At 44.1% G+C, this 16,039-nt stretch overlaps 1 protein-coding gene across 1 annotated transcript in view; it reads left to right on the plus strand.

Moving 5' to 3' along the window:
- LOC309702163 (uncharacterized protein) overlaps positions 1 to 16,039 on the plus strand; it is an 854,297-nt gene that overhangs the window by 77,600 nt on the left and 760,658 nt on the right. The window contains exon 7 of the mRNA XM_082526612.1: positions 14,190 to 14,291. Coding sequence (XP_082382738.1) covers positions 14,190 to 14,291 — 102 coding nt within the window. The remainder of the gene's footprint in view (positions 1 to 14,189; positions 14,292 to 16,039) is intronic.

The following is a 16,039-nucleotide window of genomic DNA, read 5'->3' on the forward strand; positions in this document are numbered from 1 at the left end:
AAAGAGACAGTAAATTACAGAATGCTAGCAGTGGGTGATATTATACAAATGCTGTCATGATTTTATGTGAACATTTTGTCATTTGTAAACTATACATAACATTTTTTCTACATTGTAACTGATGTGATGTTCGACAAAGTGCTTTTAATTAAAAATAGGCAAACATTTCTTTGTTTCTTTATTCAACTTTTGAACAGTGGTATTTAGTAAGTACATATTCAGTAAATGCAAAGTATTTACATGGCCCCCTAAATTAAATCACTATGGGTTATTCAGAACAGAACTATGCTTGGAAAAATATTGTCCCATCAGTTGATCCAACTCCTCCACAGTAGCAGGTGGAACTTTTCTTTTTTGAGGATGGCTTCTTTTACCTGTCACAACGAATGGTCTGTTTATGTTTTGATCAAGAACCTTTTTTTTGGGCAGCTGAAGAGGAGAAGTCTATCTTATGGCCAACCTCTGGCTGTATCTTGGTCATATTACCCAGCAAAACCCAGTATGCAGGTTCATCTGTAACAGTCCTTGTGCCACAGATCCTCACTGTTGCTTCTACATTAAACAGAAGAGCAGTGACATGGCTGCAAGTCTCCACGACTCTAGTCATACAGCTGCAGTGGGCGGCTTCAACCTTCCCTGTGATGCTCACAATGACCTGTGGCTGCAATGCTGCAATTCAGTCTTTAAGAGTGCAGGACCTGAAGCACACACAGACAAAGTTCATTTAAAGACAAGAACTATGAGCCAAGGCCGACACAAATGTGTTTTATTTACTTTCAAATCTATTTATCATAAATGTAACAAATAAAGTGTTTTTATGTATCCATCTATAGAACGCTGCATGTTATATTCTAAATCTGCATGTTTCTTTTTAGAAACCTATCAGCAAAAAATGAACCTAAAGTATGTAATGCAAGGATGTAATCACTTTCAAGAGGGAGAAAACATAAAGTTCGACTTTAAGTGACAACTATGGACACCTAATATGACAAGTAGATTCTGCAGGTCATTAATCAATGTATAAAACTAAAACAGAATGTATTTTTAGTGACACAGGACACAAACAAGGAAGCAAGATGTGTAATTAGGATTATTTATAATAAATATGAATTAATTAGGGCAATTTCTTTAACCATAAAGAATAACTAAATCCTTCAGGACAATGTCACATCAATGCACTGAACTCACTATGTTATCCCTCTTTTTTTTTTTTTTTTTTTTGGGCCTGTCCCGTTTGGCTCTTTTGCATCAGAATTGTTGTCTAAAGGCAAAGAAAGATGCCCAACGGATTTACTTTACCAAACTGACCATCCCAGCCTTGCCGTAATGGTCCATTTGATTCACCTTTTATTGTTTATTTTATTTTCACTTACTGAATACGGGACAGACTTGACTGGGGGAAAGAAGGGGAGAAAGAAAGAGGGAAAGAGAAACAGCTGAGAAGAGGGACGGGGGAGAAGGGCAAAAGACAAAAACCAACAGAACGGGCAGAGAAAAAAAATGCATATATCAATCACTTGGATCACCTGCTGAGAAAGAAAAAAGAAAGCAAGCAGAATAGAACAAGAGTAATAGAATAAACAACATCACAATGATATATGGGAATATGACAGTAAATACTAAAGGTTAAACATTATTGTGCAGCACATAAGATCAACAGAACACAGTGTGCTTTGAGGTAGGAGCCAAAAAGGGTGTAGTTTGTGGGTGTGATCACCCGTGTGTACACCTGTGAGCATGGACGCGCTTGTTTTTTGTTTTTTTAAAAGGTTCCTTCATGTAATAATCTGCTAGAGGGTGTGGGGGGGCCACAGCCCCGTCCTCCAGGGTGTGAAGCAGGTGTGGAGGAGATCAAAACTCCAGACATCCAGAGGCCCCCAGAACACAAGAGACCAAGGAAGACCAACAGAGGGGCAGCTGCGCCACTGTCCCGGAAAGAGCTGAGGAGAGTCCCAGATGAGGGCTCACTCAGCAGCCGCGGAGCAGAAGCCAGGGGGAGTTGCAGTGACGCGCCCGTGAGCTCCGCCGGCAGCCAGCTGCGCCTGAGTGACCGAGCCCCAGGCCGAGAGGCCGGGGGCACCCCACCTCCGAAGTGGCCCGAGCGAGCCCCAGGCTCCAGGCCCCGATAAGCGGCCGCCAAGGAGTGAGCCGATGTGTACCTGGACGCCCATCCCCGGACACAAAGAACCACCAACGCACCGATGTCTGAGGGGGTCCGCCACTGGCAGGGGAAGTGGTGGTAGGGGGAGATAGGCCTCCAAACCTTGGAGGGCCTGAGATGTCCCCAGAGAGGTGGCGCCTGACACCCAACCTGACATATAGACACAGACATACAGGCACACACAGATACAAACATCCATTCCCACCCTCATGCTCTCATATGCACTTACTCCACACTCAACCAACGTGGAGACAGACATAAAGAGACGTTGTACACACGATCACACTCCCCAAGCGTACTCTACAAACCGGGTCTAGGTGCCCTCGCCCCTGGAGGGGGGAACTGCACCCAGACCCAGGTGGTGTTTCCCTTTTCCCTGGGGTGGGGGGAGGCAGACCGCCCCGACTCCGCAGCAGCAGGAAGGCTCCACACTCCAGACCGCAGTCGGACGGCCAACTCCTCCTCCTAGCCCCCCTGCTCCAGCAGGTCGCAGAGAACGGGGGTGAGAGAAGACTCCAAACCTCCCTCCACCCGCTCATTGTAATGTTGATGCATGTGTGTTCTAAGGTGCATTTAAAACCCAGGAGGGCATGGAGCTACCTGCCAGAGAGCAGCAGGTAAGCGTATGGTCCCTCCTGCTAGCCCTCAATGTCTACGTGTATTTAAAATTGAGAGGTGGGCAACGATGCCGGGGTGGGGTGTACACCCTGATGGTACTTTGGACTCCGTGTATCGTGCCCACCCCCAAGATCCTATATGTATGTGTAATGAGAGTGTGAGTAATGTGAATGTCTAAGTTGTGGGATAAAATTGAGGCAGAGGCAGCCAGAAGGGGACAGAGGGGGGGGGGGGGGGGTAGCCTCCTCTGCACCCTGGTGACATACCCCTACTCCAAGGCCCTGCATGTGTGGGTGGTTGTGGTGGAGCGGGAAGAGGGAGGCAGCTGGAGATGGGGAGGGAAGGAAGGGAGGGGCAAGTGACCCCTCCCTGGGGCCAGCTCCCCCGCTGACCCCAGTAGGCACCCCCATACTCCGCGACCCGCCAGGGAAAGGGGGCCCAGGCCCATCCAGACCGGGCCCAGTGCAGCAGCGCCGCCCGGCCCCACAGAGCCCGGGACAGTCCACCCAACCCCACCACAGAGAAAACTGCACCCACCCCACCATCCACTCATCTTCCAGACTACATAAGACAATAAACACCCAGGCTGAGATCTTCCTCCACCTCTCCTGTATCTCCCCCTCCTGCAGAGGGAGCTCCTGAGGAGAGGAAAGCTCCTGCAAGATGTGACAATCTCCCCCACCAGTTGAAGAGCCCCCCAGGTGGCTCGACGCACCGGCGGCACCCTGCTCCAGGGCTGGGCCCCCATGCACCCACCCGCCCACAACCCCGGCAACACACCAACCAGGACCCAAGCCCCCGAGGCCCAGTCCGGGTCCCAGCCCAGAGACGGAGCGCCCCCAGAACCTCACGCCCATCCCGGACCCACCCAGGGGCAGCCAGGCTACCAGGTCAGTAACCCACGTCCGTCAGCACAGACCCTCCCCTAGCCCCGCTGCACGCAGCCGCGAGGAAACAGTCACCTGAGAGCCAACAGAGCCCCTAACCGGACATGACCGCTACCCCGGGTTGAGCCCCCCAAGGAAGATGCCTCCGGGGAACCCCCCGACGCCCTAAGCCTGTCCCTACCCCCACACCAATCACAACAGTGAAGGCGGGACCAAACTATGACCCCCCACCCCCACTAGGTGATGGAGCTGATCAAAGGAGCCCAGAGCAATTGATCTGATGTGGTGGCAGAGGCTGTATCAAGACTAATGTAATCTAATAGATAATTTCTATATTGGTTAGAATTAAGATTATTTTTATTTTTCCAGTTCATGAGGACTGTTTTCTTGGCTATGCATAGGGCAGTGAAAACCATATGGGCGATATTCTTTTCTGAAGTGACATTATCTAAGCTGCCCAACAAACACACTAAGGGGGAAGTTGGAATGTTACATTTCAGACACTTCGATAAGTCTTCACATATCTCGCACCAAAACTTCTGAACTGGTGGACAGAACCAAAGAGCGTGGATATAATTGTCCAGTGAATTGGTTTGGCAGTGTGAGCAGTTGTTGGTAGACGTAAAGCCCATCTTGAACATCCGATGACCTGTATAGTGTACTCTATGTAATATTTTGTATTGAATTAATTGAAGACTGGGATTTCTAATTAGATGAAAGGTTTTTAAGCAAATCTGAGACCAGAAGTTTAGGTCTAAGTTAACTGATAAATCCGCTTCCCATTTTGCAATAGGAAGTGATATTGATTCATCTGTTTTAGAAAGCATTCTGTATATTTTGGATAGTAATTTGGGGGTTTTAAGAGTAAGAAATTGAACCACACTTGGTGGTGTTTGTAGTTCAACTTGACCCGGTTTAAATTTCTTTTTTACTATGGATTTAATTTGTTGATATTCTAAAAATCTTTTCTTGTTGATCCCATATTGTGTAACTAGTCCGTCAAATGAAATAAATTCTGTTCCTTCTAGTATATGTTCTAAATATTTGATTCCTTTATCACTCCAATCTGAAAAGTTTATCATATTATTGTTTTGTAATATGTCAGGGTTGTTCCAGATAGGTGTACGTTTGCATGGGATTAATGAAGACGCCGTCAATTTTAGAAACTCCCACCATGCTGTCAGAGAAGAGCTGATGTTGATGCTTTTAAAGCATTCATGTCGTTGGATGTTTGAGCTGATAAATGGTAGGTCTGAGATCTCTAGATTATTGCAGAGTGCTTGTTCTACATCTAGCCAAGGTTCATCTAAGAGGGTGTGTTTTAGCCATCCTGAGATAAACTGAAGCCTGTTGGCTAAGAAGTAGTGCTGAAAGTTAGGCAGTTCTAGTCCTCCTTTATCCTTGGTCTTTTGTAGTGTTTTTAAGCTTATACGTGGGGGTTTATTTTTCCAAAGGAATTTGGACATACATGAATCTAGAGATCTGAACCAATCTTGTGGCGGTTTAGTTGGGATCATTGAGAATAAATAATTTATTTTTGGTAAGACCATCATTTTTATAGCGGCAACCCTTCCCATGAGTGATATGGGTAGACATTTCCATCTAGCCAGATCATCTTCTACCTTCTTTAAAAGTGGGATATGGTTTAATTTAGTTAGATCTGCAAGCTTGGGAGAAACATTAATACCTAAATATTTTATATTTCCCGATTGCAGTGGTGTAGAAGAGGAATTATGGAAGGAGCAATTAATCGGTAGGACTGTAGATTTTGACCAGTTAATTGAGTAATCTGATATTCTTGCAAAAGAGTTTATCAATTCAATCACCCCAGAGATATTGGTTTGTGAATTTTGGAGAAAGAGTAACACATCATCCGCATAAAGGCTGATTTTATGTTCCACGTTCTTGCATTTTATGCCCTTAATTACTGAATTCTGTCTAATTGCTGCTGCTAGTGGTTCAATAAAAATTGCAAATAGTGAAGGGGAGAGTGGGCATCCCTGCCTGGTGCCCCTCAAGAGACAGAAGCTGGAGGATGTCTGGTCATTTGTTCTAACACAAGCTGTTGGGGAATTATATAATATTTTTAACCAGTTTATGAAAGAGGATCCAAAACCAAATTTGTGTAAAGTTGCAAATAGAACTCTGTCAAATGCTTTTTCTGCGTCTAAAGAGAATATTGTAGTTTCTAGGTTTTTACTGTATGAGTAGTCTATCAAATTAAGTAATCTACGTGTATTTGTTGATGAGTGCCTACCTTTTATGAAACCAGTTTGGTCAGGATGAATTAAGAGGGGGGTTATTTTCTCCAGTCTCTTTGAGAGAGCGTTGCAGATTATTTTAAGGTCTACATTTATAAGGGATATTGGACGATAGCTTGAGGGATATACAGGGTCTTTGCCTGGTTTTAGCAGGAGATTAATGTTTGCAGAATTCATATTTGATGGAAGTCTGCCCTTTTCTTTAATTTCCAACAACGTTCTGTAGAAAACTGGTGCTAGAATCGACCAGAATTCTTTGTAGAATTCTGCAGGAAAGCCGTCTGGACCTGGAGCCTTATTATTGGGCATACTTATCAGGGCTTCCTGGAGTTCACCTGGTGTCAGTGGTGAATCCAGTGCCATTGCTTGAGTGTCCAATAATTTTGGAAGAGTTATGTTGTCCAAAAACTGATCAATTTCTTTTTTAGATGGGTTTATTTGTGGTGAATACAACGTTTTATAGAAATCCCTGAAAATGTTGTTTATTTGTATCGGTTCATATAATGTGTTCCCAGATGAATCTTGAACAGCACATATAGTTGTTTTTTCTTTATTTATTTTTAGCTGGTTTGCTAGAAATTGACCGGATTTATTACCATGTTCATAATTTTGTAGGCGTAGTCTTTGTACTAAGAATTTTGTTTTTTTATCAATTATCTCATTTAATTCTAGTTTTGTTTTGCGTATTTTGTTCAATGTTTCCTGATCTTGGTGGGACGCGTAGGCTTCTTCTAGTGATTTGATGTTTTTTTCTAATTCCTGAATATTTTTGTTTTCTTTTTTCTTTTTATGTGATGAGAAAGAAATTATTTTACCTCTCATCACAGCTTTCCCTGCTTCCCATAGAACAGAAGCTGATGTTTCGGGAGTGTCATTATAGTCCAAATATGAAGTCCACTCTTTTTTAAAATATTTAATAAAGTCTTCATCTTTAAGTAGTGATATATTAAATCTCCAGTTTTTTCTTGGCGTAGTATTATTCTTGTGCATTAGTGTTAAAGATACAGGACCATGATCGCTGACAGCTATAGGGTGAATCTCAGTGTCTGAAATGTCGTTCAGCAGTGAGCTGCTGACCAAAAAATAATCCAGACGAGAGTAGGAGTGATGGACATGTGAGAAAAAAGTATATTCCTTACTGGTGGGGTGAAGGGAGCGCCATGCATCGCAAAGACCAAAGTCACTCATATACTGTTTGATTATATTTGTGGACTGCCAGTTACGCTGAGTTCCTGCTGTATTGAGCCTATCCATGTCTTCATTTAGTCCAAGGTTGAGGTCACCTCCAAGAACAAGTGTGCCATCTAAGTGTTCAGAGAGTGCACTGAAAAAACCGTGAAAGAATGAGGGATCATCAACATTTGGACCATATACACTTGCAATACATAGCTTTTTATCACGTATAGATAGTTTAATGATTAAGAATCTGCCCTCTGGATCTATAACTGTATCGAGTACTGTGAAATTAATATTTTTATGTATTAAAATTGCTGCTCCCCTTTGTCTAGAATTGTAACAAGCTGAGAACACATTAGGAAACTCAGGTGTTTTAAGTTCATTCGAACCTCTAAGAGGTCTGTGGGTCTCTTGTAAAAGGACAACATCTGCCTGTAGTTTTTTGAGTTGGTTAAATATTTTTAACCTCTTTTCTCTGGAGCCAGCTCCATTTATATTCCATGTAATGAACCTCAGTGTACCCATAGATGTTTGTGTATAACTAGGGATGTATGCTGTGTGCGTTGCTTAGACAGGTGGAGAGAATACGTCACTTGTTCATAAATAAAGAGAAGGAGAGAGAGAAAAAATGTGTGGCGAGATGCTCCCTGAGTCTGACTTTGTGTATGCATAGTTACTAATATGAGTAGGCTTGGCTTAAGTGTGTGTGTATCTTATATGACTGTGTGCGCTGTCTGACTGATGTAAATGTGCTGCCGTTGAGCGCATGGTGCGTATGTGTCGAAATAAAGGATGTTTGTGGATGAGTGTCGAAGCAGGTGATCGAGGCAGTGAAAGGAATAAAGAAAGAAACCAAGGACAGGGGTGAGCAGCATAAAACCAAGAGGGGGAAAAGAGAGGAGGGAAAGAAGGAAAAAAAAAAAAAAACGAGAAGAAAAAAAAACAAAAACAAAACGTAAACATTACAATTAAATCACTGACGGAGAGTGACGGTGTTAATTCTGCTATGAAATCACACTTTAAGATGCGATTTGATGCTGGTAAGTTAAACAGATGTTAATGCAAGTTAGTGTGAGTGGATAGGGAAATGGTGCAGCTGATTCTTATCTGGTGTGAGGTTAATACAGCCACGGAGTGATGTTGGGGTCGCGGTGGAGCTGTCCGTCCACGTACAGCCGGTCCACAGCGATGACAGCGCGGGAGCCCTTCTGGATGAAGCCGCGTCGGATTGGGAAGAGGACCTTGCGTCGTTCCAAGATCTCTTTGGGGAACTGGTCGTTCACGCTGAAGTCCGTTGCTTTTAATTCCCTGCCGCGGCTTTTCACATGTTGCTTTTGTTTGAAGTGGCCGAATTTGGCCACGATAGGACGTGGTCTCCCGGCCGTAGCCCGAATGGGGCCGAGGCGATGTACCCGATCGAAGACGATGTTCTTCACAGTGTCCTCCGGCAGCTTCAGGTGGGTTTTGATGAAGCTTTTTACCGTGGTCTCCGCGTCCTCTCCAGCGGCTTCTGGAATACCAGAAAATACCAGATTATCACGCATGCTACGAGCTTGTAGATCGATAACTGTTTCTTTTATTTTTTTTATTTTCTCTATTGAGCTGGGTAACATTATCTGTGAGACATTTCACCGACTCCCTTAGCGTGGCATTTTCAGCAGCAAGCGTTTCCACCTGCTGCTGGCTGTACTCCAGGGATTCTCGCAAGCATTTAAATTCTCGGTGAAGAATCTCCACCAAGGACAGCCTTGCGTCGAAACTGGACAATCGCTTGTCGATTGACTCCAATATGTCGGCAATATCTTTGCCGGCTGGCGATGTTGAGCCGGGGGAATCTGCCGGTGTAATGATAGTAGTCTTTAAAGACTTTGTGTGACTCCAGAGTGCTCTGGCATTCACACCCACGTCCTGGGATCATGGGAGAGGTGCTACCTTCTTATTGTTTTGTGGTAGGATGTCTGTTTTAGTCTAAGTGCCTTTTGTTTAGATGAACTGCTGGACTTCCAGACCAGCAGGTTTAGGGAAGTCGTTTATGGGGTCACACTCTGACTCCACACACACACACACACACACACACACACACACACACACACACACACCTACATAACATACAGACTGGTACCTTTGTTCACGTGTATGTTAATGAACCTATGTATGTTCATGTAACCTCAATAAAAGAGCAGTGTTACGAGGGAACGGACGAGAGCGACTGTGGTCAAGCGAAGGAACGGCATTGGTCCAGTTCTCTCCCGTGCACGAGAAACAGAAAGAACTACTCGTGTCTTGCTTTGCTGTGTAGCTGGATTGAACGATCCAGCGAACAGGTTTATGCTACAAACCTATCAACCATCAATTTCACACCGAGCCTCGACTCTCACGGCCCGGTACCAAACGACTCACGGACCGGTCCGTGACCCGGGGGTTGGGAACCGCTGAGTTAACGCATGAGTAGTTCAGGGCTGCACGCCATTTTCATTGTTAATATCTTTGTGAAAAGCACATTGATGTGAAAATCTTCATGAGAGTCAGAGGCCCTACAACACGATTAAAGATTCATTCAAAAGAAAATCACAAGTTATTATCATCTTCAGAACATTTCATTAAACATTAGAGACAGACTGCTGAGTACATCTCATCTCTATCCAAACAACCTACAGTCCACAAACACATCATGAACCAGTGCTCTGGGCTGTGGTCTGTCCCCAGTTACATGGATTAGCTGGTTCCCTGCAGGTGACTGCTGCTGTGGTTTGGAGCGGATGAATAAACCTGAACTGAATCAGGTGTCCAGTTACTTTTGGTCCCTTTAAACCAGGCTGTCACATGTTCAGCATGTGAAACTCCTCCTCCTCCGTGAAAACGGGTGTGGGTCTCAATCAGCCAAGGTCTTGGGTGAACCCATTGTGAGATCTAGCCCCACGCTATCATGTGATTTCCTGTGATCAAATGTCCCAGGATGTGAGTGGGCGTTAAGACGTCCATGTCCCTCTTCAAGCAACTTAAAGAAGTCCAGACGCTTTTCTTTCCAAGCTCCTTCAACAACATCATTCATAGAACAGCTTCCAGCTTCTTTTGCTCGGCTACAGTTTGGATGGATTTGCATTTAAAGATGCAACAAGACTAAAATGGTTAGGGTCAGGAGGTCAAAGGTCAGAGCTCCTGTGGGTCTGAGGGCGGCCTCACGCTGGAGAAGGATGAAGGAGTCTGACCTGAGCCAGTGTTTGACATGAACACATCAGCACTGCTGTCAGTGAGCCTAACGACAGCCGTTAGCATCATTTCAGTGTTTCAGTCATAAAAACACTTCCTGTCTCTGTGGTGGTTACAGTGACATCATGCAGTTTGTGCTTTGACCTCCAGAGGGCGACAAATCAGCACAGACAGAGAGCTCCATTCAAACTTTGCTGCCATCAGGAATAATTCTTCAAATATAATTATCAGTGTTTGAGCAGTTATGATATCAGGGACAATCTAGACATGTGTGACAATACTGAACATGTCACATGACACACCTCAAACATCATGTGATCCACTCTCAGTCTGCACTTTCATTCATGACTTCAACAGGTTGAAATGAGCTTTGAAGAAACATCAGTTCAGTGCTGAAATATTTAAACGCTGCAGGAAGAACAACAACAAAGTGATGACGGATGTTTGTGCTTCAAACAGGAAAACCAGCAGAAATAAATCACAGCCTGCCAGAGGTTTGGAGTTTCCGAGGTGCAACTGAACGCAGCACAGTGTTCCAATGCTCCTGATTGTCCTCAAACGTCTCTTTGGGTGTTTCCTTCCTGCTCAAAGTTTAATTTCACTTCCTGAACTTCGTGGAGTGGAGCTTGTTGTTGGTGTGTGAAGAAACTGTAAGTTTGCTTTGTTTCCTCCTTTAACAGTTTGTCTTTAGGAACTTTACTGTTTGTTCAGTAGTGATGGGCAGATGAAGCCCCATGAAGCACTGAAGCTTTTCATCCAATTGGTTCACCCCAACGCGAAGCTTCATGAAGCTTCATTTGCTCTAGCAGGACACCTACTGGACGTAAAAATAATAGCTGGCATAAATTTGAAGAGTGTGGCATTTTGCACACAGCCTGTAAATGTCAACAACAAAAGGAGTGTGTAAAACACCTATAGTGTAGTGATGGCAGTATACTGTGTATATTTATGCTGGCAGTATGGAAAATGATTATTTGCGGCAAAGTTCGAACCGCTTCATGAACCAGTCACGTGGTACAGCCGGGCAGCGAGGCTTCGGACGTCATCATTTTCAGCTCCTCCCATAAATGAAGCAAGCCTCGATACGCGCTTCGCGGAAACGCCCCCTCCATTACTCGACACACGCTCCGAAGCCTCGATACAGAACGTCCCATCACTATTGTTCAGCTCGTGTTTGATTTCTTCACACAACAAACTGTGTGTGTTTGTATTTCCGGTCTCTCCATTAAAGTCAGTGTGTAATGTTTCCTGGCTAACATCAGCTGTGTGCAGCTTAGTTCAGCACAAATCTGCCGCTCCATAGTTCACGGTAACGGACTCACAGCTGGACCAACGAGGCCAAGTGTGTCCGCCACTCTGAGCTACGTTCGTGTTTGTGTACTTGTAGTTTGTACTTTGAGTTCACTCAGAGCCCACAGAGGACGCAGCGTACGTGATGACGTCACAGCCCTTTACCTCCTTTACTGTCACTGTGATTAATATTTACACACGAGACACCTGCAGAGCTCTGACGCTAAGCTAGCACACAGCATGCTAACACTAAGCTAAAGCTAGGCTAGCCAAGAACCCAGAGTGAGGTTAAAGCTAGTGATGGGCAGATGAAGCCTCATGAAGCACTGAAGCTTTTCATCCAATTGGTTCACCCCAACGCGAAGCTTCTTGAAGCTTCATTTGCTCTAGTAGGACACCTACTGGACGTAAAAATATTAGTTGGCATGAATTTGAATAGTGTGGCCTTTTTGCACACAGCCTGTAAATGTCAACAACAAAAGAAGTGTGTAAAACATGTATATTGTAGTGATGCAGTGTACTGTGTATATTTATACTGGCAGTATGGAACATGATTATTTGGAAATGCCTAAAATGGAAATGATCATATACTGTGAGGTGAGGTGTGGACAGTGGTTGTGCTTTTGTAACATTGAGACAAGGACAGTGATTAGTGTTTAGGGGACACATCATTGGTTTTTGTTAAAAAGAAACAGTTTCTCCACTGTGGCAGGTCGTAGGCGATTTTTTTTTTTCTAAACTGTCTCTAACTCTCACTAACCGCAACTCTCCATCAAACGCCCACATTTTGTCTGAGGGGTTTATATCGTGTCATAGCTCGCGGCAAAGTTCGAACCGCTTCCTGAACCAGTCACGTGGTACAGCCGGGCAGCGAGGCTTCGGACGTCATCATTTTCAGCTCCTCCCATAAATGAAGCAAGCCTGGATACGCGCTTCGCGGAAACGCCCCCTCCATTACTCGACACACGCTTCGAAGCCTCGATACAGAACGTCACATCACTAGTTAAAGCTGAGTAAACACTGACCCCAGACCAGCACCGTGATAAAGTGAGCTGCTGCTGCTGAACTTGAACAGGTAACAAAGTGATGAGCAGTCAGGCTGCAGGTTTCTACCTGTTCATGTTTCTACAGTAGAATCACTTTGAAGTGTCTTTGTGCTGTTTCATCTTTGATTTGTGTTCATAAACACTCAGAGAAACATCACGTGACCTCATCAGGATCTGTGTTGGTGTGTGGGGCTGTAGCTCAGCTTTATGTTGTTACATGCTCATTTGTTCATTTTAACATCAAAGTAATGTTATGAGGAGTAATGAAGTAACGTACTCCATTACTTTTAATTAAAGTGTTCTGTGTAATATGTGTAATAATGACTGTTTTGAGTAATGACCAACACTGATCACAACAAAGAGGAAATGCCTCCAACATGCACAAACATTTGAGCCACAACATGCAGTTAATGTGCACAAATGTCTTTGATATGCTGCTCAGTGATGGTGGTGACTGTCAGAGCAGAGCTACTGAGAATCAATAAGTAATATCAATGATGGGATCAGAATCACTAAATTCTTCTCATCCCTGTCAGTATCATACATGTGCTGTATAATGTGATAAATGTAGAGGTGCTGGCTGTTCTCTCACTCTGCTGTTTAGCTGTAAAGGACGCCTCCCTGCCTTTGTCTCATTCATGACCTTTAATAGTCTCTTCTAACATGCAGAGATCTGTATGATCTGTTTCATAGAGTCTAACCAGCCTGTACAGGTAACAACAACAGTCACTGCATCACTGACACACAAACGTCATCTCTGTCAATAACAACATTCATACATGGAATAAAAACACATCAGTGGATCATTGCTGGAGCTGATGTTTGTGCTCCTGGTGCAAAGGCTCTCAGTTTCCTCCTTGAAATAACATCAGTGGTGGGTCAGCGACATGCTTTCTTTCCCTCTCAGGTTTAAATATCTGGGACTCTCCACCGTTTGGTTTTAGAGCTGAAGAAGCTTCTCAGATGAAACGTCTTCCAGAAACTTAAAGACGTCTCTTTTCTCTCCAAGCTCCTTAGATCACATGACCTGGATGACTGAACCTACAGACATATTGACCTGGTTTCATGGTCACATGACAGGTCAGAGGTCAGCGACTGTAACTCAGTTCCTCCTGTTAATGTGAACTCACTGAGTGTTTGTGGTTTACCTCTCAGACTGACTGAAGATGATGATGGAGGAAGAGGAGGACAGAGCAGAGTCTGCAAGGTCCAGCTGTCCGTCTGTGAGGAGTGACCGGTCCAAAGGTTATAATCCAGAGTTCAGTGGTGAACCTGGAGCAACGAGGTCAGAGAGCTGAACTCACTGAGTAACAGAAATAATTCTGCACTGACATTATAATCAGTGTTGACTCTGGTTGATTGTCTGACTGTGTTTGTGAGCTGAGAGGAAATGAAAATGAGTTTGTAACAAAAATCAGTTTTGTCCAGTTTTCCTGTAAAAAGCTGAACTCTAATCTAAGAGGATGTTACTGACAGGAAACAGCTGCATTATCTGCAGTCTGTGTGATCACAGCTGCTTCAATCATGTTTGTGTCTGCAGAGGTCAGAGGTCACAGTCTGCAGGGTCCAGCTGTCCGTCTGTGAGGAGTGACCGGTCCAAAGATTATAATCCAGGCTTCAGTGGTGAACCTGGAGCAACGAGGTCAGAGAGCTGTGATGACTCCTTTACATGTTTGTGTTTCCTGGATAAATATGACCTGAAACATCCTCAGATTGTTACAAAGATTCATTAAAAAGAAAACAATGAAAGAGAAAAGATCCAAATGTTCGACTTGGTCATTTGCTGTTTGAGGACAGTGATGCTCATATTTGTGGGGAAAGTGTGACCTGAGTGGGTTCATGTTTGTCTTTAAAGAACAGAGCTGCTCTGATTCTCTTTGTGTCTGATCTGTTAAACAGTCTGAGAGGTCACACAGAGACCCAGCAGCTAAAGCCTGGATCATACTGGCTGCTGTTACTCCATCAGGACAACACTGAACCACAGTGGTGTGGATGTAGTGGATAAATCCCACCATACTGATGCTCAGAGTTAACCACAGGGAACAAAACCAGATGTTACCTTCAGACTGTGACCTTTGGAGTGGACGATGCAGATTTCAATAGAGAATAAATGTTGTTGTTTTTCAGCTGTGAAGAAAGAATCTAATTTTCTGAACTTAAGAATTTATGATGCTGGAAACAACATGGAGACTATAACACAACATTTCCACTGTGTTCATAGAATGAATGTAAAACTGTCAGACATTCATTAAATATGCAAAATGTCTACAGAAGCATCAGAGGGTCAGACGTGAAGCACTCAGTGATTTTGATCAAATGACTCATCAGTTATTGATCTGTACTACACTGATCTACCACGTTAGTAAAGCTGGTGTTCTGGTGGTGGAGGGAGACTCGGATCATGTTCTGGTTTTGGAGCAGTGATCTGCTGATGGTTCAGTTTGATGAGCTTCTTCAAAATCATCCCTGACATCACCACTGAAAGGACGTCCATGAAAACAGACTGAAAATTACTGATATGTTCACAATCTGAGAGTTTAAAACTTGACAGACTTGATTCAGATGAAGTTATTTGAGCAGAAACTCCTGGATCTTTATCCTGTGTTGATCTAATCCTTCATGGTTCCTCCACAGAGTGGAGCAGCAGAGCTCAGAGGTTCCCAGTGGTCAGTCTGCCCAGCAGCATCAAACACAGCTGGACTCCATATTTATGGTCTGTACATGTACAACAACTACTGTTACATCTGTTCTGTTCACAGTCATCTCCATGCTGCTCTTTGTAGACCAGTGGATCGTCAGTGTGTCCAACATGGATCTGATGTTTGGCTCCATGATTTCAGTCTGATTGGCTCATTCATAAATATTCTGTTCCAGCTGCTGGAGGACAACATCATCACTTTTGTGAAGAACGAGCTGAAGAAGATCCAGAAGGTTCTGAGTCCAGATTACCCAGAATGCTTAGAGAGTCAGAGGAGCAGCAGCAGAGAGGCGTTTGTGAAGATCACAGTGGACTTCCTGAGGAGAATGAAGCAGGAGGAGCTGGCTGACCGTCTGCAGAGCAGTAAGAGGATTTATCTAAAGATTTAAGCTGCTGGATAAATGAACATTTTCCAGAGATGGAAGATGGAGCAACATGTTTTAAAGATTAGTTCTTTTTGGAATTGAGTGTTTATTTTTCTTCTCATTCAGAACTTCAAGCTGCAGTTTGTCATCGTAACCTTAAATCCACCCTGAAGAAGAAGTTCCAGTGTGTGTTTGAGGGCATCGCTAAAGCAGGAAACCCAACCCTCCTGAATCAGATCTACACAGAGCTCTACATCACAGAGGGAGGGACTGCAGAGGTCAATGATGAACATGAGGTCAGACAGATTGAATCAGCATCCAGGAAAC

The sequence above is a fragment of the Aulonocara stuartgranti genome (genome assembly GCF_965226115.1).
Source record: "Aulonocara stuartgranti genome assembly, chromosome: 3".
Taxonomy (NCBI): domain Eukaryota; kingdom Metazoa; phylum Chordata; class Actinopteri; order Cichliformes; family Cichlidae; genus Aulonocara; species Aulonocara stuartgranti.